Below are 27137 nucleotides of genomic sequence, written 5' to 3'. Positions count from 1 at the left end.
ATTTCCATCTCTCTCAGTCACAGTTTACTTTTTAATAGAAATGGATAACACAGGCCTTTTAGGCCTCTCCTGATGCTAAGATTATTGTTTCTTTACAGAGTTTTAAAACTTTGGCCTCAGAGATTACCTTATTTTCAACAATTTCTAAATTAAAGACAAAAGGGAGAGGAGTCAAATTATAAGCCTGGTAAGAAGTTGTAAACTTGATGGCTTCAAGTATATTCCTGGTTCTTTGCAAAGAGTCTATAAAAGGCAGCATTGAAATCAATACAATTATATATCATTGATCAGTTAGCTTGTGGATTATTAAAAACTTTATTATGATTATTAAGATAATGTTAATGTCAATTTATTTGCCATTTTTCATATTATTTATGAATAATATCATGCTGTCTTAGGAAAGCTTTAGCTACTGTGTATTTTTTTTTTAAAACCACTTCCTTAGGATAATTTCCTAGAAGGGGATTTACTGGGTAAGAGGGTTTTCATAAATGCAGCCAAACTGCTTCTCAAAAAGATGACTATATTTTCTTTTTAAAATATATCTAGTCACAAATATATCAAGGCTCTCTCCCAACAGAGAGAATTGATGGATAGCTTTAATTTTTAGTCATGTGCTGTGTGCTCAGTCATGTCTGACTCTTTGCGACCCCATGGACCACAGCCCACCAGGCTCCTTTGTCTATGGAATTTTCCAGGGAAGAATACAGGAGTGGGTTGCCATTTTCTGCTCCATTGGATCTTCTCGACCCAGGGATGGAACTCACATCTCTTGCATCTCCTGTATTGGCAGGCAGATTTTTATCATCATGCTCCCTAGAAAGCCCTGTTTTTTAGTTAGCTAAGTGCAATTAGTAAGATTCATGTAGGACTAACTTAGTTAACAGTTTGTCTACTGGTGATGACAGACACCAGCCTAAAACAGTCTATATGCTATCACACTGTAATGAGTACCCACAGATGGATACTCAGACTCCATCCTGAAGAATGTGTGATGATAGTATACCATGAACGAGATAGTATCTTCAGAAAGATACCAAAAGATTGACTTGTTCATTCATTCCACAGACATTATTTGATCACCAGCACTTATAAGAAGAGTGCCCAGAAGGATGGTTTTGTATGGAGTGTGGTGGTATTGGCAGCTGAGATTGGCAGGTTTGAGTTCTGATGCCGTTTGCACTATCCTAACTTGCTCTCATGTTTATCACTTCAAATAAAATGGCTTAAAATGAAAACACACTAAGGGTTCCTATCTTTTAATATTTTATATGTTGCTGTTTAGTTGCTAAGTGTATTCAACTCTTTGTGACACCATAGGCTGTAGCCTGCCAGGCTCCTCTGCCCACGGAATTCTCTAGGCAAGAATACTGGAATGGGTAGCCATTCCCTTTTCCAGGGGATCTTCCTGACCCAGGGATCAAACCTGGGTCTCCTGCATTGCAGGCAGATTCTTTACCATCTGAGCCACTATTTATATGCATATATATATGTGTGTGTGAGTGTGTGTGTGTGTGTATATATGTGAAACTGAAAGTGAGGTTGCTCAGTTGTGTCCGACTCTTTGCGACCTCATGGACTGTAGCCCACCAGGCTCCTCTGTCCATGGGATTTTCCAGGCAAGAATACTAGAGTGGGTTGCCATTTCCTTCTCCAGGAGATTTTCCCAACCCCGGGATTGAACCCGGGTCTCCTGCATTTGTAGGCAGACACTTTACCGTCTAAGCCACCAGGGTATATATATGTTAGAAAATATTAGATAACCTAGTTTGCACTATCATTTATTTTCTTGTATTAGAAATTTTAAAAATTATATATATTTAACCATACTAGACCAAAGCAGCATTGCACCAATCTTAACCCAACTTCTACAACTTCAACCTGTTTGGGAGAATGCCTGGTATTTCACAATGCTAGAAACTGTAATGAGAAAATCAAAGGATAATTCCACATAAAGAAAAAAGATCAGTACAAGCATCTTCAAGAGTAGCTGTTGCAAACAAAAGTACTACTGTGTAAAATTACAGAATCTTCTTTCCAGTGACCCAGAATTTTTCAGCTTTTCCAGTCTAAGGAAACAGAGGCTACTTCATAAATGACATATATCCTAAAAAGTAACAGAGCAAGACACATTATTAATATCTTGCTGACATTTGAAGTGTCTCTGGAAATCAGAGATGGCTAGAAATATCCACTATATTTTAAAGCAGTGAAACAGATTTCTTAAAAGGTTAGCTATCTTCCTTAAGGTCACCAAAGTAGGCAGCATAAGGGTAGTGGCTGAAATCCAAGACTTCTGACTGTTACCTTAGTCCTTGCAATAAATTCAAAATGTCTTCACCCAGTCTGACATGGGTATTGTTAGAAACTGGCAAATATTCTTTCACAAGTTAGAAAAAGATCTGGATGCTACCCTGTCACAAGTCAGCATATGTCAGCACATGTGAACTTAGCTCTCCAGAAAATACTGGCTGGCAAAGCTGATATCCTCACACACAGATACAAGTCTATGCATCCCGAAGAGTATGTTCCAGAATTTCAGAAAGACCATCTTGCACACATCTCTAAAATCTCACTGCCTAAGCTGCGATGAGCCTAAGGAGAACTGTTTCTACTGGTATTTTCTTTCTCTCACTCCTCAAATCTAATAGGAAATAGGTTAAACTTCTGAAAAGACAGTAAGACAAATGTTCAACTTTCAGTTCCTGACTCCCCGCAATGAGAAAAGACATCAATGTGGCATTTATTATGAAACGGGTGGAAAGGGCCCTGTAGAAACCATATGGTTGCTCGTAATGGCACAATCTCATTCAAAGGTGCCGGGACACTAATGAGATCAGGATGTCAGGAAAAGCAGAAATAGATCAATACTTCTCCCCCACTTGTGGTCGCCCCACCATCAGTCACTATGCTTGCCCTATGTAAATGAAATCAATCAGCTAGGATTTCTGTAAAATGCATGAAGCAGTTGTCTTCTGGACTCTCCCAGAAGATAAATGATTCCAGACGTTGGACTGCAGCCATGTTCCCACACATGCTACAAAGTTCTGACATCCATATTGGGCCATAACACTGAGTGGTTTTGCGAGTTTACAGCCAGTGCTTCCACTTCTGGTTTGGACTAGACAGTTGGCTAACGCTGAGGCAAGATGAGCCCCTTTTGCCTGTGTGAATTGTAAGAGAACTGCCTTTTTCTAATTCAGGGGCTCCTGTGAACCGACTCAAAACTTCTTGCTATTGCTCATATAAGCTTATGAGTCCAAAGCGCTGCTTTAGACCTGTTCGGAACTAGACAAATCTCAGCGTAACAAAACATATGACACGTGACATCAAATGCAGACTACTTAGATATAACATACAGTAACAAACACAGCACAAGTTCAACTTTGTTCTAAAACTAACACCTTTGAAAATGTATTAAACACACACAGCAGGATTGTTTTACCTAGCAGCTTATAAAGAAGATTAAGAAGCAGCCTCCTTTAAAAACTACATCAACACAATAATGCTATTAGGAAAGGCACGTAGAAGTTTAGATCACAGTTATGGCTATTAATGCAACTGATCCCAGGGAAGTAAAGATCCAATAGACAGCATTTTCTGTCAGCCTCTTAAATCTGAGAGATGGCACTTTCTCACTAAATTACCTTTGAGGAAAGATTCCAGTAATTTAGCCCATAGTTCAAAAAAATAAGACAGTTCTGATAACAATAAAAGCAATTCTCTGAGGTTAAATAGAGTAAATAAATATCTACCTGTAACTTTCCAATGTCTTTAAAGTGAATAATCAAAATGAGACATTGATTTCCATTTTAAATCAAGCTCTTGTTAAAAGATTGTCCTTCTAGATATCAAGTATACTACAAAGAAAACTTTATGTATCAATAACAAAAACTCCCAGTACAGCTAGGAAGTAACTGCTGTCTTACCCACCGCCAGGACCTCTTCTATGAAATACAGGCTCACTTTGTTTAAAACGTCCTTAAGGCTGTGCTGTACCTTTGAAACAAAACCACTCTCTTCTTCATTTTCTGCCTTCTTGAAAATCGCTTCTCTGAAACTGACAGATGGTGCGTCTGTCACTGAGTGTTTCCTCTTCGTTATCTCTGCCAGCTAATATTTCCCCTGTGCTTAGCTGTTGTCTGTGAGACTGTGTTCCACATCATTCTAGCCTGATCAATGGTATGCCTGGTTTGAGGTTGGTTTTGGCCCCGCCTCCAGCTCTAAGAGGAAAAAAAAAACCCCGAAAACTCACAGCTGGATTTCCTATAAATCCTCTCCTTCCAATCTGGCTCTGTAGCTATGGCACATATTAGAGGAGAAAGCTGCCCGTCTGTCACAAGCCAAGAGGGGTGATCCTTGCCTGAGGTCCCCTCGTGCCAGTGCTTGGCGTGTAGGTTATATAACAAACCCCACGGTTAGCTGACCTGAAACTTCACAGGGCAGGGGGAAGCATTCTCACCAGGCTTAGGTTTTTCCAAGCCTAGTGAGTCTCAAAAGAAGATGCCTGTGACTCTCACACACACACACACACACACACACACACACATGCACGTGACCGGATATTTTTTAACATGTTAAAATTATGAAAACTGATTCCAAGGAGAAAATGGAAAAAAAAAAATCCAAATAAAAGAGTATCAGATTGGTGTGCTTGCACTTTTCTATCCTAAAACAGAGGTCATCATTCACATTTAGATGACACTGCAACCCCTGAGAGACAGGGTCTGCTGGTACTCATGCTACTGATGAACTCGGTGAGTCAAGAGAAGGGATGGGATGCATTTCAGGTTCAAGAGAGACAGAAGACTGCTCTACCAAGTATAGTTGACCATGTAACACCAGTCTGCTCCGGAATCACTAGGGCATAGGGTACACTTTCAGGTTTACATACTCTGCACAGTCAACAGTAATCAAACCTTATCAGGTAGAAAGGCTAAATGTCTATTGCAAATAGCCTCGTGAGTGCTGCTAAAATAAGGCTAAGGATTTGAAGATGGCACCAGGACCCAGAGTCAGAAGACCTGGATTCAAGTCAGAGTTTTGTTTCTTGGACAGTGGCCCCAAACAAAAAAGGCACAGGGTAAAGATCCAGAGACCAGGCGGGTGATTTCAAAATTAAAATAAGATGATAAAATATGTTGTTGTTACTATTTCAACTTTTGTATTGTCCTTTTCAACAATAGAGAGAATATTAAATACTATTAATATTGAATCTGGCAAAGGATGGTACCAAACGAAATACCACTGCCTGTGGTAAGGACAGGTAAAGATAAAAAGATTCTGGGAATAACATTCAGGGTACCAAGTGCATGCTGAAGATAATAATAACTCAGATTTTGAATATCTGAGCTCTACAGTGAGGGCAGATGTGGTAAGTACAGGTCAGAATGGGGTTGAGTAGTAAGTCTGAAACCTTAGTTGTCCTTCCACATTTTCACAAAAGAATCTGGGAACCATCATGTCTCATCTGTCTTTGAGTCCCTTAAGAGCAGGGACATACACAATTGGTGTTCACTGAATACGTAAATGAGTGAGAAACTGAACTAGATAAGAGCCACTCACTGTAAACGAGGAATTGCAGATGACAGTGAGAAACCCAGGCTTGCAGTTGGGAAACCAGGTTCTTCGAGGCTGAGACTCCACGTGTGTCCTTCCAGGACTGTCAAATGCGAGGTTTGTGTGGGGAAAGAAGCTTTCTGGGTCACTCAAAAGAGAGGATCTTTGCTTGTGGACCCCTGATCTGATCTAGCCTTCTACACTCACCCCTAACCATCTCCCCTTCCTCACTTCTTCCCAACAGAATGCCATCTGCTGACATGAGTGTGAGTCAAGAACCAGGATGTTTACAAACATCGCTTTAATGAAAGTACATGGATTGTTAAGAGTAAATTCTTCCTAATAGGAGGTGGAAGTTCTTGTTGGCTGTGGCTGGCAAGAAGCTTTCCAAATGCAGAGAAACTCTGCTCCGTGTGGGCTGTGTCAGGGACAGCTGTGGATCCCTCCAGGGGCAAGGAAAGGCAGATGAGTTGAGTTCCTACTCCTACTCAGCCTGCCTTCCACTGCCAGAGTGTTTTTGACTTCTTGACCAAATGCACTGGAAAGTTAACCTACTTTCATAATGACTTCAGGTGTACGATCTCTTTCCCACAAGCTGAAGGATTAGATCAATTTGGGGTAAGAGAATTTACCGAGTGTGAAGATTTAACCTAATGAATCCTTTTGCACTTCTATGATATGCAAGGAATTCTACGAGGCTTGCAGCAGATATATGCTTGCAGCAGCAGATTTACCACAGGCAACACGAAGGATTACAATCCAAAAGAGGATATGAGAACAGCGGGGGAGGGAGAGTGCAGCTGGGGCTCACGGCGGAGAGATCACATCGTTTGGGGAGTGGGGGGTGGGAGAAGCAGAAAACAAGACTGGGGTGGTAGCATTCAAGTTTGGGGAGGATCTGCATGGGCAGAGATGAGGGACGACACTTGAAAGAGGAGGAGTCTCCCGCAGTAAAGAATGAGCTCAAAGGCACAGAGAAAGGGACAAAACAAGCTACGGAAACTGAACCATCTGGTTTTGCTGAAGCACAGGGAACATATGGGAGAATCACGGGGGTATGAGACTCCCAAGGCAAGGAGGAACCATGCTGTGGTGTGGTCTTGATAGCCAGGAGGGGGCAAGGCGAGTTTATACTAAGTTCAACCAGCAGTCATGAGCCTTTGGAGATCTTTGAGCTTGAGTATAACATAATCTGAGCAGTGAAATCAAGAAACCCTACTTAGGACTGATTATAAAGGAGAGAGTGAGGCTTCTCCAGTGGTTCAGCAGTAAAGAATCTGCCTTCAATGTGGGAGATGCAGGTTCAGTCCCTGGGTTGGGAAGATCCCCTGGAGGAGGGCATGGCAACCCAATCCAGTATTCTTGCCCAGAGAATCTCATGGACAGAGGAGCCTGGTGGGCTACGGTCCATAGAGTCACAAAGAGTTGGACACGACTGAAGCGACAGAGCATGCACACATGCATAAAGGAGAGAATGGGCAGACTGAAACACTTAGGAGGCTATTGTAATAATTTAAGCAACAGGTCATAAAGACTCAAATTTGAAGGATGAGGGTAAAAAAGGAAGGGTTCTATAGGCAGCTGCATAGCCAAGAGAGTCAAAGGAGATAAGTCAAAGAAAATACTACCTTGAGAGACTTCCCTGGAAGTCCAGTGGCTAAGACTCCATGCTCTCAGTGCAGGGGGCATGGGTTCGATCCCTGGCTGGAGAAATGAGGTCCCTGAATGTCAAACAGTGAGACCATAAAAAAATACTACCTTGAGAAATTTTTTTTTCTGGAGATATTTGCAGGCATATGTACAAAAGAAAACCCCCCAAGTTTTCATTTCAGTATTATTTGTAATCACCAAAGACTGCAAACTACCTAAATGCCCACCAACAGGGACCTTACAAATATATTAAGGTGTCTTCATAGAATGAAATTCTATATGCAGACATCTGAAATACACATGAGGCATCACCTGCAGTGCAGGAGACCCCGGTTCGATTCCTGGGTTGGGAAGATCCCCTGGAGAAGGAATAGGCAACCCACTCCAGGAATCCACCTGCAATGTGGGAGATCTGGGTTCGATCCCTGGATTGGGAAGATGCCCTGGAGGAGGGCATGGCAGCCCACTCCAGTATTCTAGCTTGGAGAATCCCCATGGATGGAGGAGCCTGATGGGCTACAGTTGATGGGGTCACAAAAACTTGGGTGTGACCGAGCGGCTGAGAACACACACTGGGAAGCTGAGGCAGATACTGGTGACAGGCACCAGACTGTCAGTGGTCAGGAGCATGTGTAGAAGAGAAGTTGTAGGCAGGGAGTGAATTTATGGCAAAGAAAGAAAAATACTGAGGAGTCCAATGAGCACTGGGTGGGATTCAGGATTTGGATTTTGCTTTCAGATTGGCACCTGTCTTCCCTGGAACCAGGTCAACCTAGGCACATGTATGTGTGAGTTCTGCCCACAACCATCAACTGGAAGATGCCAGAAACCTGTCTAATCCAACTCTGCCTATGTTCATGGTCAAAAGACCAATAGCCATGTGTCCCAGGTAAATCAGTACTTGAAAAGGAACACTGTCCATGTTTGAGACAAAAAAATGCTTTTAAGGATCAAACCAGGTGGCACTGTAAAGGGCATGACATCCGAAGCTTCCCATTTTTATCAAAATTCTAGGCATAAGAAGTCATCTACGTATCACAAGTAATTTCCATGCACAAGTGTAAGTATAGTGCAAGTTCAGGTAGGAAGAACAGCAATAATAATTAGGCTTGATCTGCTGGCCCTCAGTTTTGTAATTCTTAAGCTGGGGACTAATACTTCAATCATCAGTTCCTTTCAACAATAGGACATCTTTAGTGATCACATAGGAAAAGTAAAGTCTAGCCTCACAGGAGGGGTGTGGAACTTCAACAGCAAACCCTGGGTCTATGACTGCTGCGTGTTGTTAGAAGGGCATTGGTCCAAAAGGTAATGGATACGACTCCTTGAGGATGTTGTTTTCTTTGGTGCACAGTGCCAGGCCAGACAATTAAACATTTCTCATTAGCTCTGCAGAGAGGAAAACACACTGAGGAAATGGGGACGTGACAGAGGAACACAGCACATCAATGGAAGAGCCTTTCTAACTTAACATGTAGACAATTTGCCTTGTGTGCAGAATTTGTACAAAGCAAATTAAGAGTAGGATTTTGCAGCTGGTGAGGGCAGTATGGCTTCATGAATTAGAGTATGTTCTGTCTTTCATGCAGCGAAACAAACTACTTCATGTCCCAAATGCTTGGGTTTTAATCTTGAAGTTGCTAGGTACAAGCAGCATGAGGATGGACAAGTGACTTGAGATTTCACCTTGTTAAATGGATAACAGTAACGCAACTCTTACGGGTGCTGTGAAGATTAAGTGGGTTAATGCATGTAAAATGCTGGTATAAGAGCATGGAGCATGGTATAAGCCTTCCATAGGTGTTATCTATCACTCCAGAGGGAGAAAGTAAAAATATAGGTGATTATGGCTACACTTAAAAGGCTGATTCTGATTAATTGCAATTCAAGTAACAGAACCCTCTGTAAGAAGAGCTAATTGCAGTACTCATCTGTAATGTACTTTAAAACACTTGAGCATATATGGTTGGTACTATAATACATATGTGTTGTTTAGGTTAAGTTATAACCCAGGTGCTGTCAGCATCAGATAAAGCATTCAGAGTCTGAGACAATCTAGCTGGCCTTCTGACAAGGGAGCCTGAACTTCAGAATTGGCTGTTACAAATCCTCCTTTGAAGCCATCTCCACATCAATAATCTCCAAGTAGCATTCTGAGAGTCAAAAATGGGTTTCAGTTGGTGAAAATTGTTATACCGACTAGCATGCTTGGCTGAATTAAAGTGTTCAAGAAATATATGTTGGTTCAAAGTATTTCAGTGTAAAAACCCAGTAAGATCTTGATCTGAACCTCTGTTAATAATGCCCCAGTCTAAAGCCCTAAATAAGCCTAGACCTGTAATCAGTATGATTTGGTTGTAAGATTTTGGAAAGAGTAGTAGTTGATCCTTTTTTAATTCAAAACTTGCTTCTTTGGCTGCCCTTGTTTACCAAAAAGGACCTAAGAGTTGTGCATGATCAATTTGACAATCTTAGTTCATGTCCAGAACCATGACTTCTGGAAGATTCTGCTTGCCTGATGCAGGCTATAAGGGTGAGATAATCTGTTTTTGGAATCTGGGTGTTTGCCTCAAGCTTCTGTTGAGTCTTTTATGTAAGGCTGTGGTTGAAGCATCTAAAATGAAAGTGAAGAAGAGCTGGAACTTCTTGAAACTTGTACACAGGTTACATGAATAGATTTATGTTGGGAGGGGTGTGTTTGCTTGTTAATAAAAGTCAATATATTTGACAGAATTTGGTCCTACATTGGATTACCAATATGACTCAGTTATGACTTTGGGGGAAAGAAGCTGACCCTGTTTTGCCTCAAAAGTTCTTCTTTGGTTACTATTATCTGGCAAAAACAAAACAAAAAAAAAAAATCTAAGAGTTGTGCAGGACCAATCTGATAATTTTTCTTCACTAATAAAGATGGTACAGAGCTTGGAACTCATAAGGCATTTAAGAATACCAGCAAAAGTTCAAAGTTTGCTTGACTAAAGAGCCCAGGACAAAGATGCTTCTTTTGGTCATATTTGCTTTAGATATTGAATTCTAAGTAATCCACCAATTTCTTGGCAAAAAGAAACTAGGAAAAAACACATCAGAAATGTACTACCCATTATTTGCTTTATGCTATGAATATAATTATAAATATGAAATCTTATAATATAGGTTCTCATCCTGTAGTATATAGGTTCATTCACCATTAATAAATTTTTATTATCTTCACAAAGTAAAACCAAACACTATAATAATTTTAATAACTGATAAATATAACCTACAGATATTTTTCTTTAAAATATTTAAATAACATCAAATAATGCTCATTGTAAAATTTTAAACAAAAGTCCCCTTTTTATCCACAATTCCTAATTCTACTTCCCTTCCTAGAGCTAATCACTATGAACAGCTCAGTGTCAATTTTCTGAACTTTATATATATATATATGTAACATATACATATAACTTTTTATGTATATATAATATATACATGGGCTTCCCAGGTGGTGCAGTGATAAAAGAATCCACCTGCCAATGCAGGAGATGCAAGAGATGAGGGTTTGATCACTGGGTTGGGAAGATCCCCTGGAGGAGGAAAATGGCAACCCACTCCAATATTCTTGCCTGGGAAATCTCAGGGATAGAGGAACCTGGAGGGCTACAGACCATGGGGTCACAAAGAGATAGCTATGACTGAGTACACACACACACAACATGTATATACACATATATTTTATATGTGTAAAATACACACACATTGCTACATATATGTACATACATCCATGTTGCACACCCATTAGATAATCATCTTTACATAAATAGAATCATATGCATTATCCAAAGACTTATTTTGTTCACTTAGCAGTCTTAGAGATGTTCAAATGAACAAATTTAAAAGCTACTAGCTTTACCCAATGGAATCCCAGTGATTTTTTAGTCAAAATCTGGTACCAGGGAAGCAAGACCAAAGAAGTCGCACTGCTCCAGAATGGAGTCAGAAACACGCCTGTACTTTTCTAGATGAGTCATTTGTCAGGTCCGTCCTTCCTGTTCCTCTCCAATAACTCAAAACCCTGGACAGTATGGAAGAAAAGATGGATGAATGAGTGACAACACAAAACTCATATAAATAAAAACTTAATTGAGTGGACGAATGGATAAAGAAATTGTGGTACATATATACAATGGAATATTACTCAGCCATAAAACAGAACATTTGAATCAGTCCTAATGAGGTAGATAAACCTAGAGCCTATTATACAGAATGAAGTAAGTCAGAAAGAGAAAAGCAAATACCATATATTAATACATGGTATATGGAATCTAGAAAGATGGTACTGATCAGCCTATTTGCAGGGCAGCAGTGGAGATGCGGACATAGAGAACAGACTTGTGGACCCAGTGGGGAAGGGTGGGATGAATTGAGAGAGTAGCATGGAAACATATCAATTACCATATGTAAAATGGATAACCAGTGGAAATTTGTTCTATGACTCAGGGAACTCAAACCAGGGCTCTGTGAAAACCTAGAGGGATGGGACATATGTATGCCTATGGCTGATTCATGTTGATATACGGCAGAAACCAGTACAATATTGTAAAGAAATTATCCTCCAATTAAAAAAAATACAATAATTAAAAAAAAAATTAGTTGAGTGGGATTTGGTTCCGGTATTTGCTGTAGGTGACAGACTATCCCTCTAGCATGCCCACAGGTATCTGGAGTCTGTCTGCTTTTTTTCTACCCCATTTTAAGCAGAAAATAAATACCACTTTCTATGGTTGAGTTTCTTTTACTTATGGCAATGAAAATGTTGAGCTTCCAGATTTGGATACTGAGTTGCTTGGGCGCATGTGCCTTCGTAACACAAGCAAGCAGCGACGTGTGCTAGTTTGCAGGGGTCCTGCAGTCAGGCACAGGCAGGAGCAGGTGTGCACAAAGAGGGCTTTGTGACTACCCACAGTCTCTGGGGTCATGGAACCCATTTTCAAGTTGCAACTTGTGGTTTTCAGGTTCTCAGGATACTGTGTGTGCCTCCAACACAATTTCAGTAGCAAACATTTTAGGTAATGTTGAAAACCAAACAAGCTCAAGTTTATATTGTGCTCTAAAAACAAACTCTCCCCACATCCCTTTTCTAGCATTTAACATCCCTAAAGCTCTGTTTGGAGAAAGAAATGGCAACCCACTTCAGTACTCTTGCCTGGAGAATTCCACGGACAGAGGAGCCTGGAGGGCTACAGTCCATGAGGTCGCCAAGTGTTGGACACTACTGAGCGACTAACACACAAATAGGTTTAAAAAACACACAAAACTATCATATAATTCCTACTACATTTAATCCCTTTTCTTTTTCTGGTGAAAGGTTACTTTTCATTACAAAATTACAAATTTTCTCTTTGTTGTTAGTACATCGTGTTTAACATGGAAAGTTCTGGGAAGCCTGTTATGTTTTCAGGTAGAGGCAACCTACTATAATCAAGGTAACTGGCTTGACCACTTGGATTACTGACTGATTTTTTTCTCAACTTTCTTTATCTGAAAAGATTACATAAGAAAAGTCTGACTGCACATCGGCAGCAGGAGGGCTCTGAATGAACCGAAGGAGCAATGACAGCTGTACATGGAATTCAAATGGTAAGAACTTAATTCCACATCAGGTACAGTTTAAAAATGTCAGCACTGCCTTATCTATGTGATGCTCCACTGTACGTGTAGGACTTCTACTTCAATACTTGTAAAGTTCCAAGAGTTATAAACTTCTGGTTTACATTACACAGAGAAATAAAAAAGAGTAATAGAGGCAAAGCTTGTCATAAAAAGTTAGCCGTACATTGAGAAGTCCTACTGAAAATGGAGAAAATAAAATCATGCAAGAATAACTGTGTTCACAACTGTGGGCTCAGAAGAATATAAGCCATCAAAAAAAAAAAAAAAAGAGTATTCATCTTGGCAGTATTCATCTCCTACAACTCTGAGGCTCTGGAGAGCTGGCTTGCGGTTTCTGTTGCCAAGGAATGGAACCTACTTTGGCACTCGTGTGGTAGGAAGGTATGTGGAGTTCTGGCATCCAGCAGCTGAGACCAGAGAAAGTCAACAGGTGGGCAGAAAATATAAACTACCTGCTGGGGTGACGCCAACTTCACAAATAGTACACGGGACGATTCCGCAAGAGTGGACTTGCCTCTTGGAAACTGGCACCAGCGTGCTTCAGGACTGTCTACCCTAATTCCATGCCTGTCTTTTCCTTTCACTCCTACTGTTAAGTAACCCTTAACCTTATTATACTGGTTTACGTTTTCAACTGGTGTTATCTTTAATTCTAGGTGGAGAAATCCACAATTCCTGGGTGCAACGCAGAGGCCTGCTTTAATTACGATGCTAATGGCGACAACCAGGGAGCCCAGTTTGGAGGAATAAAGCCCCCCCTCCCCCCCCCGGTCACATGACGGTCAGGCTGATCACTTTCTAAACTGGATTTCTTCCACTGCTTTGAAGGATATGTCACCAGTCATTGCCTTGCTCAATCTGTATGCAGCCCAGAGTTCTGACTTTTATTCAGGGTTACCATCAAAAATTGGATTATGCAATTTTTAATGCATGTGCATTATAATGCAATAAAATTGCAAAAAAATAAAAATAAAAAAAAGTCTCAGATTGCTCTTTTAAAGTTAGCTTTGAAATTTCAGAACAAAAGCAGACCTAAGTAGATTCTGAAACTATCATGAGCAGCATCTTTTTACCACCTTGCAAACCAAAAGCACATCCCTCACTTTTTTGCTAACATCTGATTGCTTTCTAGCAAGTGCTCTACATGATTCGATTGAAACTGACTTCAGAACCAACCTTGGAGGCCTACTTATCTAAGAGGCTCAGGCGTACTCGGATCCTGAACTGGTTCTTCATTTTGCTGTGATGAGTGGGTGGCCATGAGCATTCCTGGCAGCTATAAGGCATTTGCTAATGTATTTGGCTTTTAAAGTTGTTAATCATACTTATCAACACAGGCAAGCAGTACTGGCCACAAAAGATTAGCTACTCTACTATAACGGTCCCAATAGTCCCAACCCAGGAACATCAGCACCAAGTGATAACTACCTCAGCCAGCTACAACCATCAATGACTTCAGAACTTATTAAAAACCTTAGCTTCTAATAAATCCCAGATTTTCTTTTCCATCACCGTAAACACACACACACACACACACCCCCACCCTCTCCTCGCTAAGACCATCTGCAGTGCTGTCCGTTGTTTGTATTTTTAAAACAGCTACGATGCACTTTAAAATACCACACATATTTTGAGTTTTAAAGTGACCTTTACTGTTAAGGGCTTTAGGTGCTATTGAACTCATATGAAAAAATGTGTATAATAATCAGGAAAGAGACTGCTTTCCAGGGAAACTAAGCCTTGTTTAAATCTTTTGGAAACATTAGATGCTAACTGCAGTTTTTCTCCTAAGGCACACAAAACACTGTTCTATTTAGAGAACAAGAAAATGCTTCATCCAACTCAGAAGTGAGTGCATCATAGAATTCATAAATAAAATTAGTATTGGGGGGGGGGGAGGGAATGGATACCTAGAGCTGAGCCTGCTAGTCTCTGACTGGTGAAATCATGTTTTCACTAAAGACTCTTCCATAAAAGACTGCGTGCTCATCAGCAGACATATTTGAGCTAAAGTGCCCAAGTCTGGGCTATAGTGTTAATTCTTCCTGGCTCATTTTTATCCCACAAGGCTAATATTAGCATAACTTCTATAAAGCAAAAACAGTAAAGGTTCATTTTCTATTTCAATTCTCAGAGAACTGTCTACACAGTGACCTTGAGGTAACCTGTGATCCATCCACTTTGTAATATATCATGATTAAAAAAAAAATATATATATATACCAAATCTAGTGATGCTCTATTCTGTTGACCATGGAAAAGTCGGAGTTTGGAACCATGACGCTTGAACATGATAACAGTCCTCATATTTGATGTCAGTTTCATCACTTGGGCTTCCCTGGTAGCTCAGATGGTAACGAATCTGTCTGCAATGTGGGAGACCTGGGTTTGATCCCTGGGTTTGGAAGATCCCCTGGAGGAGGGCATGGCAACCCACTCCAATATTCTTGCCTGGAGAATCCCCATGGACAGAGGAGCCTGATGGGCTACAGTCCATGGGGTCACAAAGAATCGGACATGACTGAGCAACTTATGTTGTTGTTATTGTGTTCATCACTTGGAGATGTGGCTACTTCATGGGTTAGATATGACTGAACAACTGTGGGAAACAGAGATATCTCACTTTCTAGGTGTCTTCAAAGGAATGCAGAATACCATTTCCCTAAAGTGTCTAAATGTAGGCCATTCCAAAAACAGAGATGGACCAGATAGCTTCTTGGGATGAAGAACATGACCAGTAATATTTGACTAGATGCTATCCAGGTGGCCCAGTGGTAAAGAATCCACTTGCTAATGCAGGAGATGTCAGAGATGTGGGTTTGATCCCTAGGTCAGGAAAATCCCCTGGAGAGGGAAATGGCGACCTGCTCTAGTATTCCTGCTTGAGAAATCCCACGGACAGAGGAGCCTGGAGGGCTACAGTTCACAGGGTTGCAAAGAGTTAGAAATTACAGCTGCTGAGCAGCCATCCATCACAGCCCACAAGACAAGAGATTTGAAAAGATGCCCCCAACTTCCTGCCCAGCTCACTGCTTTTGGGGACATGTGCCAACAGTAGTGAGAAAGCATCTGCAGAGGTGAGGACCACCTGGAGACCTTCCCATTCTTAGAAACTGAGCCTTCTACCTTCTATCTCTATCTTCTATCTCTCTCTATCTATCTCTACCTTCTATCATTTCAGTTCAGTTCAGTTGCTCAGTCATGTCCAACTCTTTGTGACCCCATGGACTGCAGCACACCAGGCTTTCCTGTCCGTCACCAACTCCCAGAGCTTGATCAAACTCAAGTCCATCAAGTCGGTGATGCCACTATCTATCTCTATCTATCTATTACTCTGTCACTATCTATCTCTATGGTGCCTTCAAAAACTCTCTCTATCCAGCCTGCTCCTGCCAAACGTGTCACTTGTCAGGCTGGGCAATGGGAAGAGCAAGAATCACCTGTTTTCTGGACAAGAAGCCAGGTGGCTGCTCAGAGGATACAGGGACTTTTGCAAGGGATGTAGGGCCTATAGAGCCATCCAAGGACAGCAAAACCTGTCCCTCAGGGCTTCTCCATTCACTGCTGTGCTGGGTGATGGTGCCTCATCAGGCAGCTCTTTCAAAACAGGAAAATTCAAGGGAAAATCTGAGAGAGATAGAGAGAAAGCAAGCAAGAGAGGGCAGTGCAGTCCCAGCTGGGAAGAATGCTGCTGAGTCCTAAATAAGAAACACTTTGTTAAAAATATTTTCACAAACTTATAAGCTTTTGCACACACACAAAAAAACAAAACAAAACACACATACACACACACAAAACCTATAAATCAAAACAAAAAGACAACCTACAGACTGGGAGAAAATATTTGCAAAAGATGTGACCAACCAGAGCTTAACTTTCAAAATATATGAACAACTCACATAACTCAATATAAAAAAAAAAAAACACAGAAAAAAACAAATAACCCAATCAAAAATGGCCAGAAGACCTAAATAGACATTTCTCGAAAGAAGACATACAGATAGCCAACAGGCACATGAAAAGATGCTTAACATTGCTAATTATTAGAGAAATGCAAATCAAAACTATAATTAGGTATCACCTCACACCAGTCAGAATGAACATCATCAAAAAGTCTACAAATAATAAGTGTTGGAAGAACTTCCCTGGTGGACCACTGGTTAAGAATCTGCCTTGCAATGCAGGGGACGTGGGTTTAATCACTGCTTGGGGAACTAAGATCCCACATGCTGCAGAGCAACTAAGCCCAGAGTGCCACAAATACTGAAGTCTCCATGCTCTGGAGTCCACTCGCTGCAACTACCGAGCCCAGAAGTCACAATTAGAGAGTCAGCGTGCTGCAATGAAAGATCCTATGTGACACAACAAAGATCCTGCATGTCAAATAAGCAAATATTTTTTGAAAACGCTGGAGGCCATGTGGAGAAGAGGGATCCTTCTATCCTGTAGATAGGAATGCAAATTAGTGCAGCCACTATGGAAAACAGTAAGGAGGCACCTCAAAAAACTAAAAATAGAGCTACCATATGATCCAGCAATCCCACTCCTGGGTATATATTTGGAGAAAACTCTAGTTCAAAAAGAAGATACATGCATCCTAATGTTCATAGCAGCGTTATTTACATTAGCCAAGACATGGAAGCAATCTAAGAGTCCATCAACAGATGAATGGATAGAGAAGATGTGGAGGGGGGGGTGTGTGTGTGTGTATAAAGTGATGGAATATTACTCAGCCATTAGAAAGAATTAAATATTTCCATTTGCAGCAACATGGATGGACCTAGAAGTTATCAAATAAGTCAAAGACAAATATTATATGATTTCACTTATATGTGGAATCTAAAAAATAATATAAATGTATTCATTTACAAAACAGAAACTCATAGACATAGAAAACAATCTCATGGTTGCCAAAGGGGAAGAGGAGGAGAGATAAATTAGGAGTTTGGGATTAACAGATACACATTACTATATATAAAACAGACAACACGGATTTACTATACAGAACAAGCAACTATATTCCATATCTTGTCATAATCTATAATGGAAAAGTAACTTAAAAACTATATATATGTCTATGTGTTTAACTGAAACACTTTGCTATATACCTGAAACTAACACAATATTGTAAATCAACTATCCTTCAATAAAAAAATTTTCACAGGTTAATATTAATTTTTTTAATGTAGGTTTAGTTAAAAATTACCAGCCCAGAAATTATGCTGGTAATTGCCCAGAGAAGATAAGATATTTTCCTTTCCATCAGGAAGCTCTCAGAGTAGCAAGGGAGGAACTGATTATTTCTAAAAAGAAAGACAAAGGATATCAACGTTTATTGAGGATCCAAATTGCTATTTCCTTCTCCAGAGGATCTTCTCGACCCAAGGATCAAACCTGAGTCTCTTGCATCTCCTGCACTGGCAGGCGAATTCTTTACCTTTAGCCCCTACTGAGTGTTTACTTAATGGCAAAGCTTGGACAGCATTTTTCACAGTAGTCAAAAGGTGGAATCAAGCCAAGTACTCATCAGTGGATCAGTGGATAAACACAGTGTGGTATATTCATACTGTTAAATATTGTTCGACTTTAAGATGGAAGGATATCCTGATGTGTGTTACAACAGAGGCTTGAAGACATTATGCTAAGTGAAATAAGCCAGTCACAAAATGACAAATACTGCATGATTCAGCTCATTTGAGGTACCTAGAGTCGTCAAATTCATAGAGACAAAATGGTGGTTGCCAGGTGCTGGGGGGAGGGAGAGATGGGGAGTTGTTATTTATTGCATGCAGAGTTTCAGGTCTGCAAGATGAAAAGAGGTCAGGAGATGAATGATGGTTGCGTAACAATGTGAATGTACTGAAACATTACTGAACTCAATGTTTATTTAAAGCAATGCTTTTTTATATAGCCAATATTTCCTTATTTTATTGAATAAAATAATTAAAAAATTCTGAATCTGCATATATCTGCAAAATTTAACGTTCACTTAATACACTAAAAAGGGGTTGTGATGGTAAATGTTAAGTGTATTTTACTAAGTTAAAAAAATTATTAATAATTTCAAAATGGCAACAGCATAACCTTAAACCAAGGCGGGGCCCTTCTAACATGGGGCTTTGTCATAAACTGCAGGGCAGCGTGCCCATGAAGCTGGCCCTGACCCCACGCTTTTGTTATGCTTTTAGAGTACTCACCACTGCTTGTCCGTATGGGGGATGTCCTCCCATTAAACTGTGAACTCCTTCAAAACAGTTTGATTCATTTTACATTCCTGCATCATCACACATATATTTGATGCTAGAAGGTATGTATCATGTTCTTTCAAATTAATTCATATTATAAATGAAAAATTATAGACAAATTATGTTTCATTAAAAAAAAAAAACTTACAAGCATTCATAAATGAGGCTAATATATAACTAGCAGATACAGAACGCTTCCAGAAATACTTTCTGCTGCCTCTCCCTGCAGCATATTTAATGTCCTTTTCTACTGTGCTTCTGTGTTTCCTTTTCTTCATAGTTCTCTATGTTAGGGATGAAGAAGGAATACAATATGTATGCTAGTCATATAACATGCATATGGTAAAGTCCCAATAACATGTATATGGTAAAGCCCTTATTCCTCTGCTGTGTGGAATAAGATTTCAACCATGAGATTCCTCTTTGGTACTGCCTAACGTGGCCGAGGGAAGGCACTGGTGACCTGAAGAAACTCGGCTCTCAGTCTAACTACTATAACTCTTATTTGTTCCCAGGTTGACTCTCACTGAGACTGAATTAATTTCGTGTTGATCACTGGTCCGTAAAACAGTGATAAATTAAACGATTGGTAAATACAATGACTTTCAAAGAGAGAGCAGGGTTAGGAATCCCATTTTCCATTTGGGGATTACTACAGAATTTCATTTCTGAAAAGAGATCACAGATTAATTTAGTTAAGAGCTGATAGTCAACTAAATAAAGAAAAAGTTTGGTGGAAGTCATCCAACTTGTCCTAGATTACCCAGCATTTATTGGCAGTTTTGAGAGTCTGGGGAGAAAGTTATTAAAAGAGTTATTTGAGGACAATAGTTCAGACAATGCACTACAGGGTTAATATAGTTTTAACCTTGGTTCTGCAAGGACAGTGTTTTTTCATTACTTAGTTTATAGGTCTTTTCCATATAAATGATGCTGCCACATACTGAATTTTGGATAAATGAAGAGTCACTGTATCATTAGCTTAGAGGTTATTAAACACTTAGCATTTTCATTTCCTCAAGCGTAAGTATCTTTGATATATTTTTGTTTTATAAGATACTGTCTTGTTTTCTTCTCTTAAATCTTTCCCTTAATTAAAATAAAATCCCTTTATATCAGTACCTGTCTTCCTCCTAGATTAATTTTTCTAAGGTAATTTATATTTGTGAATATTTAGATCTATAGTTTAATCTTACTCCTTCCTTTATCTTTCTAGGACTAGTGGTAATATTTGATTACAAATTTAGAAAAACCACATAACTGAAGAAACACTTGTTCCCTATGACTTGCTCAAGTTCCAAATAATTTATTCTTAGAGATTAATTTTATTTGTGCTCTTTCATTCTTTTAAAAACAAATCATTCTTTCAACCCAACTAACCACTCCAATTTCTTCACTTTTGCCTCATAAAAGTACAGAAAGTATATTAAAAGGCTACTGCCTGGCTATTGCCAAAAAGCGGTAGGACATTTAGACAGTAGTTTTCAAGTTTAATTCTATTATCCAATTAAAAGAATTTAGTAAACAAACAATCGGACAATATGTGTAAATGTAATATCCAGCCTTTATTGAATAATTGATGCTTTTGAACTGTGGTGTTGGAGAGGACTCTTGAGCGTCCCTTGGACTGCAAGGAGATCAAACCAGTCAATCCTAAAGGAAATCAGTCCTGAATATTCATTGGAAGGACTGATGCTGAAGCTGAAGCTCCAATTCTTTGGTCACCTGATGTGAAGAACTGACTCAATGGAAAAGATCCTGATGCTGGGAAAGATTGAAGGCAGGAAGAGAAGGGGACAACAGAGGATGAGATGGATGGATGGCATCACCAACTTGATAGACATGAGTTTGAGCAAGCTCCAGGAGTTGGTGATGGGCAGGGAAGTCTGGCATGCTGCAGTCCATGGGGTCGCAATGAGTCGGAAATGACTGAGTGACTGAACTGACTGACTAAATACTCAGCCTACCCAGGTAATGTTTAGATAAAGTCTATTACTCTGGTTCATACTATAAAAAATACTACCTTTCATATCTTGAAATAGCAATTTTTAACCTTTTTTAGGTTTTAGGAAAGTTCCATTAAAGGCATGGCATAGGTATATAATTTTTTTCTCATAATTTCTGAAGTTTTAAAGAGATAAGAGGTCTCTAGATTAAGAACCCCAGTTCCAAAGAATAAACAAAAACAAACTAATTTGGCTCTTTCAACAAAGCAAACGCCATTCCACTTTAATAGCTTTACAGGGGGTCCCAGGTGGGGCTAATGGTAAAGAACTCACTTGTCAATGTAGAAGATGTAATGGTGGTGGGTTTGATTCCTGCAGGAGACACCAGGGACATGGGTTCAATCCCTGGGTTGGGAAGAATTCTTGCCTGGAGAATCCCATGGACAGAGGGGCCTGGTAGGCTACAGGGCCTAGGGCTGCAGAGTCAGACACGACTAAAGCGACTTAGCACGCACACATAAAATACCTCAGCGACACCTCAGTGACCAGCTTGTAGTCAGTCTCATCCACTACCTGTGAGCTTTGCTCAAGCCTCCGATGTGAAATCTCAAGTTGTCCCTCAGCAGAGAGATACCCAGAGAGTCATCCTCTCGGAAATTTCATCCCCAGTCTTTTCTGTCCTAGTTCGAGGTCTGATGGACCTTGCAGTGATGGACTCAAAAGGATCTCACTGTCCTCATACACAGCTTGAATATGATCCCTGGTGGTTCAGCTCTATACAGATTAAAACACATGGCTAATTTGTTCCAGAACTACATTCCATGTCAATACCTTGAAAATATTTTGCAAGCTTAACCCCAAAGATAGTATGAAAGCCCTCTTCCAAATGAAAGAAGCTAGTCTAATTCTCAGGGAGAAGACAGAGTCGTGACTACATATCTGGAGCTGAGGATTCCATTCCCCAAAACCACTCTCTCACCAGCAGAATTGCTTGGCATTGGGCAAAGTGATTCAAGTTCAAGATAAGGTTCACATTTCTAATACCTTGAATAAAGTACTCCAGGGCCTTAAATACACTTTAAGGGAATTCCCTTGTGGCCGAGAGGTTAAGAAACTGTCTTGAAATCCAGGGGATGTGGGTTTGATCCCTGGTAAGGGAACTAAGATCCCATAAGCCTCAAAGCAACTGAGCCCGTGCACACCAACTACTGGGCCTGAGTGCTCTGGAGCCTGCGGGCCACATCTAGAGAGTGAGGCCACAGGCCAAACAGAAAGATGGTGTGGTGAAAATCCCACCTGCCCACAACTAAGACCTGACACAACCAAAGGAATAAATAAATATTTTAAAAACAATAAATTCATTTTACGTTGGAAGAGACTGTGGAGGGGGAGCAAGAAGGGAGTTAAGACGCTGGATGCAAACAGAGGTACCAAGGACAAATGTGGCACACGTCCCCAACTACCAGTTTTATCCAGGAAAAGCACTGCAAGGAACAGCTCATGAGCTGACAATCTTTACTCAGTGCAGGAACTGTGCCGGCGACAGCAGATAGAGTGAAGATGAGAAACTTTCAGAATACAACACTGTATTAACTGATGGGGAGTTCAAGTCCCAGCAGCAGAAACTTACAAATCCTTTGCAAGTTAACTTAAAATAACAACGGAATGGACAGCTGAACATGTGATAGACAGTAAAACTGAAGAGCATAGAGGAGTTTTAATTCCCTTCTGTGGGGGTGGGGTGCGGAATTATCAATAAAAGATAGGATTTAACTTGGGTTTGTAAGGGTATGAAGAATTTCACCAGGTGGGGAGGTGGTGGAAGGGAGAAGGTACTTCTGGCAAGGGGAATGTAAGAGCGAGGCTCATGGAAAATCACTGAAGGCTGAGAGAAAACCTGGGTGGATTCTGGCCTATGGAGAAGGTGGAGGGTTGCCTCTGAACAATATTACTTTCTATTTGTGTCTTTATGGAGGCATATTATTTCCAACTCTTTTGAGATGAAACACAAATTATTAAACTTAAAATGTCAGAGATTTCAAATTCTTGATAAAAAATGAATTTAGAGTACAGTTGATTTAAAATTATTATTCGAAGTTAAAATTCAGCTGCTGTTACAGAGACTAAATAGACAAAGAAACTCATTCCACTTGCTATCAGGCAGCAACTGACAACTTGATGATACCCTGTGGTTAAAGTCAGCCAAGAATTTGATTTCACCATTTTTCTTAATTTCTATGCCTTCAAATGGACTACTACACTATTAAATTAAAAATCTGATGAAGATCATGTTTTGGGATTGCAGGCGAATTCTTTACCGTCTAAGACACCAGGGAAGCCCATAAGTCACACCAGTTTCACGTATTTGAATATAAGACTTCTGCAGTTCCATGGCATGTCCACTAGAGGCCTGTGAAGAGCTTCTTTCCCCGAACACAATCATGATCAAAAAGGCTAGATTTAATACCAGAAGTATTGATCAAGTACCAGTAAGACAAAGATGGAATTGATAATCTCAACAATAAGCACCTTAGTGGTGGATAAAATAAACAAAATGTAACCCTCTTTCAAAAACTCCAGGATACTGAATTGTAAAGCTTAGAAAACTCCTAATGCGTAACTGGAAAAGCAGAGTTAAAAGAGGTAGGGTTTGGAAGTCTTCGCCAACAGTTCCAGAAGGTCAGCAGGCCCTGGCCAGCTCTGAGGAGGTGGCCACAGGCACCAAGCGGTGAATCAGCCCTTATAATGACTGCCAGGGCCCTGTAGCGGCTTCTGAGGAAAGAGGGCTTTCAGATCTTCAAACACACACACATACAAAAGGCATGCGACAAGACAGGGGGCAGGTTCCTGGGTGGGAAAGCGTCTGGGAAAGTAAACAAAGTAGTGATTTAAGACAGATGGGCCAGGCAGGGGCTTCCTAAACAGTGACTCCAAGGGAGCAAACAGAGGAAGACAGATGAGCGATGGTGAGAACACCGAGAGGCAGACCAAAACAGGCCGCTGGCTTCAGGGGAGAGGGGGCCACTTCAGGCAAAAAGCACACAGAATGTACTCAACGCTGGAGGACGGCAGCGCCGCGACGAAGGTGACTGGGAAGGGCGGAATGCCTCGCGACAGGCCCCTTACCATCCCGGCAAACTCAAACCAGAGCTTCACGGCACGTGTCAGAAAACACAAACAAGACAGCCAGCCATACCATACATACGTGCGCGTGTGTGCGCACACACACACGCACAACTTCTATTTACAGAAATGGCTTGTTTTTCACAAGGTTTGGTTAATTAACAATCAGGAAAGAGTTGCACAGGGTTTGAAGAAAGAACCCTTTGTTCGGAAAAACCTGTGAAAATATTCCCTCAGCAGCTTGTAACTTTCCCTACAGATCGCCCCGGCCCTGAGGACAGGCCCAGGTGCTGGAGGCCCCTGTGAGCCCACACAGAGCACACATGCAAAGGCAGCAGCGCTCTTTGTTGTCCCCTAGGAGTTAAGCCTTAATGGGTTTACAATTCGCAGGCTTTTTTGGAGAGCGGCTTGGCGGTTGCTGCCTGCTGCCAGAAATGGAGCCGAGACAAGGCCTGGTGAATCCCACAGCTGTTGTGGCCGCTCCATTGCAGGGAAGAGCAGTTGCCCGGGGCATTTCAGAGACGTGCAAGAACACAGGGAGACTTCATGAACCCTGGAAGGGAATCTGCAAGCACTGTGAGCAGATGGTCAGCCCACATGGTGGAGGAAGGATTTCGGAGCTGTGGTTCCTCACTGAAGACCATGGCAAATGGTAATTTGCCGAGTCTTCGATAAATCTTTTGTGGGGAAAAGTATTCAACTATAATGTAATACGGCTAGTTAGCTTCATACTGTCACAGTCCTGACTTCTAAACCTCAACAATCACAGTTTAGACAGGAATAAGCTAGTCCATCTTACCTTGGTTGAAAAGAAAAATAAGTATGGCACTTCTGTTGGAAATAGGGCAGCTATTCATCCTGGTCCACTGGGTTTCGGGAGATGCCTGCCTGAACCAAGCCTCCTCCATTACTTCCTCCAGCCCTAACTTCAGGAAAATCTTCATTTTAAACTGATACACATGGATGGTGGCACAATACTGAACGATTCTGAGAGTGGTGACTTCATGATCTTTTGCAAGCTGTACTCACTTTGTTTTCTTTCCCCATCATCCTTCTGATCAAAGGCTGCTTTTTGATACAGGGAATTCTCTTTTGCTGAAATCTCAACCTATTTCCTGTTACCCTCCAGTTGACTCATCCAAGAATCACATGATCTCTCCTAAAAGGCTATTTATTTAGTCCATTATGAGACCCAGGGTCAGTCTTTACTCATTTTGTATCTGAATGATTTATTTCTTCAGATCAAGCAAAGTATTCTTTCTGTAAGTACATCCCTGAGAAGCACCATCTAGATACCAGGGAGGAGATGAGGACCGCAAACTGTGAGATGCTACAAATCTGACGAAGGAAACGGAAGCACTGGGGAGAGAATTCTAATACCTGAGAAGGGCTGAGCCTGAGATGTAATCAGAAAGCTGTGCCCATATAAGGAAGACAGAAAACAATCTTTAACTCCTACTGTAGAGATTGGGACATTGGTTTTAAAGGAGATAGAATTTAAGATGGCCATATATAGGGTGATCTATCACTCCAGTCTTGGGTCGCACGAAATCCTTCAATTGAACACCCAACAATTAGAACCTACAGTTTATCTTAAGGGTGAGACAAGGTGAGGGCCAGTCTCAACAGCAGTGGGCAGGCTGCCCCAGCCCTGGAGGTGCGAACTCAGTGGCCATCAGGGCATAAGGCCTTGGGGAAGGGGGTGATGTCCTGTCAGGCAGGACGGCAGGTGCCCGCCTCTCACTGTGCACCTATTTTGTGTCCAGCACATTGCATAAGGCTCTGTGGAGATAAGGCTCGGGGCCTGGCACACAGCGGTGGCTGAGTGGCTCTCTCTAGACTGGACATATAGCTTTAGACTGGACATAAAGCCCTATAGCTTTACAATGGACCCCTGCAATGTACACAGGCTGACTTGCCCAGGCCAGCATTGCTACCCTGCAGGCATATGGGTTTTGAGAGCCCTGAGCTAAGAGTAAGGAATTGAAGGAGAAGCAGATTTGGGGAGTTGATAAGATGTTGTGGACCCTGAGTATCACCTTGAGTTGATGGTATCTAAAAAACTTACAGTGTGCGGTTACATTTATTAGCTCACTGTCGAGCTTGACACAGACCCACGAGGTAAGAAACTTAAAGTTTGAAGATGGCCTTGGTCACACGGCTGTAAGTAGCAAAGCTGGGATTCACACTACAGATCGCTCTTTCCAGGACCAGTGGCATTTCTCTAACTTTTTTAAGTTGACTGAGTTTTATCTGAAATTTGAGTTGAACAACCAACTGATACAGTGTCATCTGAACGTGTATACTCTGCTCAGTCATCTAGTGGCTGGATAGTATGTCAGATCACATGGACTCCAGGACCGATTGAAAAAGTAGTCACTCAATTTACAACCACTTGTCACCTCTCTTTTCCTCTAGAACCTTACAGTCATACTCAGGAAACCCCAGTAATGTAGATCAAGTGCTTAACCTACGAGGCACTGTGGACGAGACAAAGATATGTCGAGTTACACTGATATACCCATGTGACTTAAAACTATGTCTCCATAGAAACCTTTGCTTGGCTGGCTGTATCTGAAAAGATTCTCTTTAAGTACCTGGCATGGGCCCCCTCTGAAGCAGTGATTCGATCAAGCAGAAGTGGAACATCTACTCCCAAGGTGTAGGACTTTGACTATTAACCTGCAGCTTTTGGTTTAAAATGATTTTTTTCCCTGTCATTTTGTCCCCAAGGGGCTTTAAATTCTTAAATTCCAAGAAGATGCTCCTGAGGACACCAGCCCTGGTTATTGTCAAAGGTACCTGCCTGTCTTCCTCTCTCTATAGTTCCATGACTTCGAACTCATCACACTGTCTTCCCTCTTTCCTTCAAATGCTTTAGAAACTCACACCCCCAAACACTTGCATGACTGGCCATGGATTTCTTGTTAGTCAAACAGGACTGCTTGCTATGAACACACTTC

The 27137-nt window shown here is 41.1% G+C and overlaps 1 protein-coding gene across 7 annotated transcripts in view; it reads right to left on the bottom strand.

Moving 5' to 3' along the window:
- STARD13 (StAR related lipid transfer domain containing 13) overlaps positions 1 to 27137 on the bottom strand; it is a 221877-nt gene that overhangs the window by 91840 nt on the left and 102900 nt on the right. The window contains exon 1 of one of the 7 annotated variants that reach the window (XM_065901728.1): positions 24974 to 25127. The exons of 5 other annotated variants lie outside the window; for them this stretch is intronic. In XM_065901728.1, the coding sequence (XP_065757800.1) occupies positions 24974 to 25118 (145 nt within the window). In that variant the 5' untranslated portion in view covers positions 25119 to 25127. Of the gene's footprint in view, positions 1 to 3999; positions 4056 to 24973; positions 25128 to 27137 lie in introns of those variants that run through there. One more of the 7 variants, XM_065901732.1, reaches the window with a different exon arrangement.

The sequence above is a fragment of the Muntiacus reevesi genome, chromosome 11, assembly GCF_963930625.1.
Source record: "Muntiacus reevesi chromosome 11, mMunRee1.1, whole genome shotgun sequence".
NCBI classification, from domain to species: domain Eukaryota; kingdom Metazoa; phylum Chordata; class Mammalia; order Artiodactyla; family Cervidae; genus Muntiacus; species Muntiacus reevesi.
Note: the sequence above shows the minus strand (reverse complement) of the source record. Positions and strands in the feature narration are given on the sequence as shown.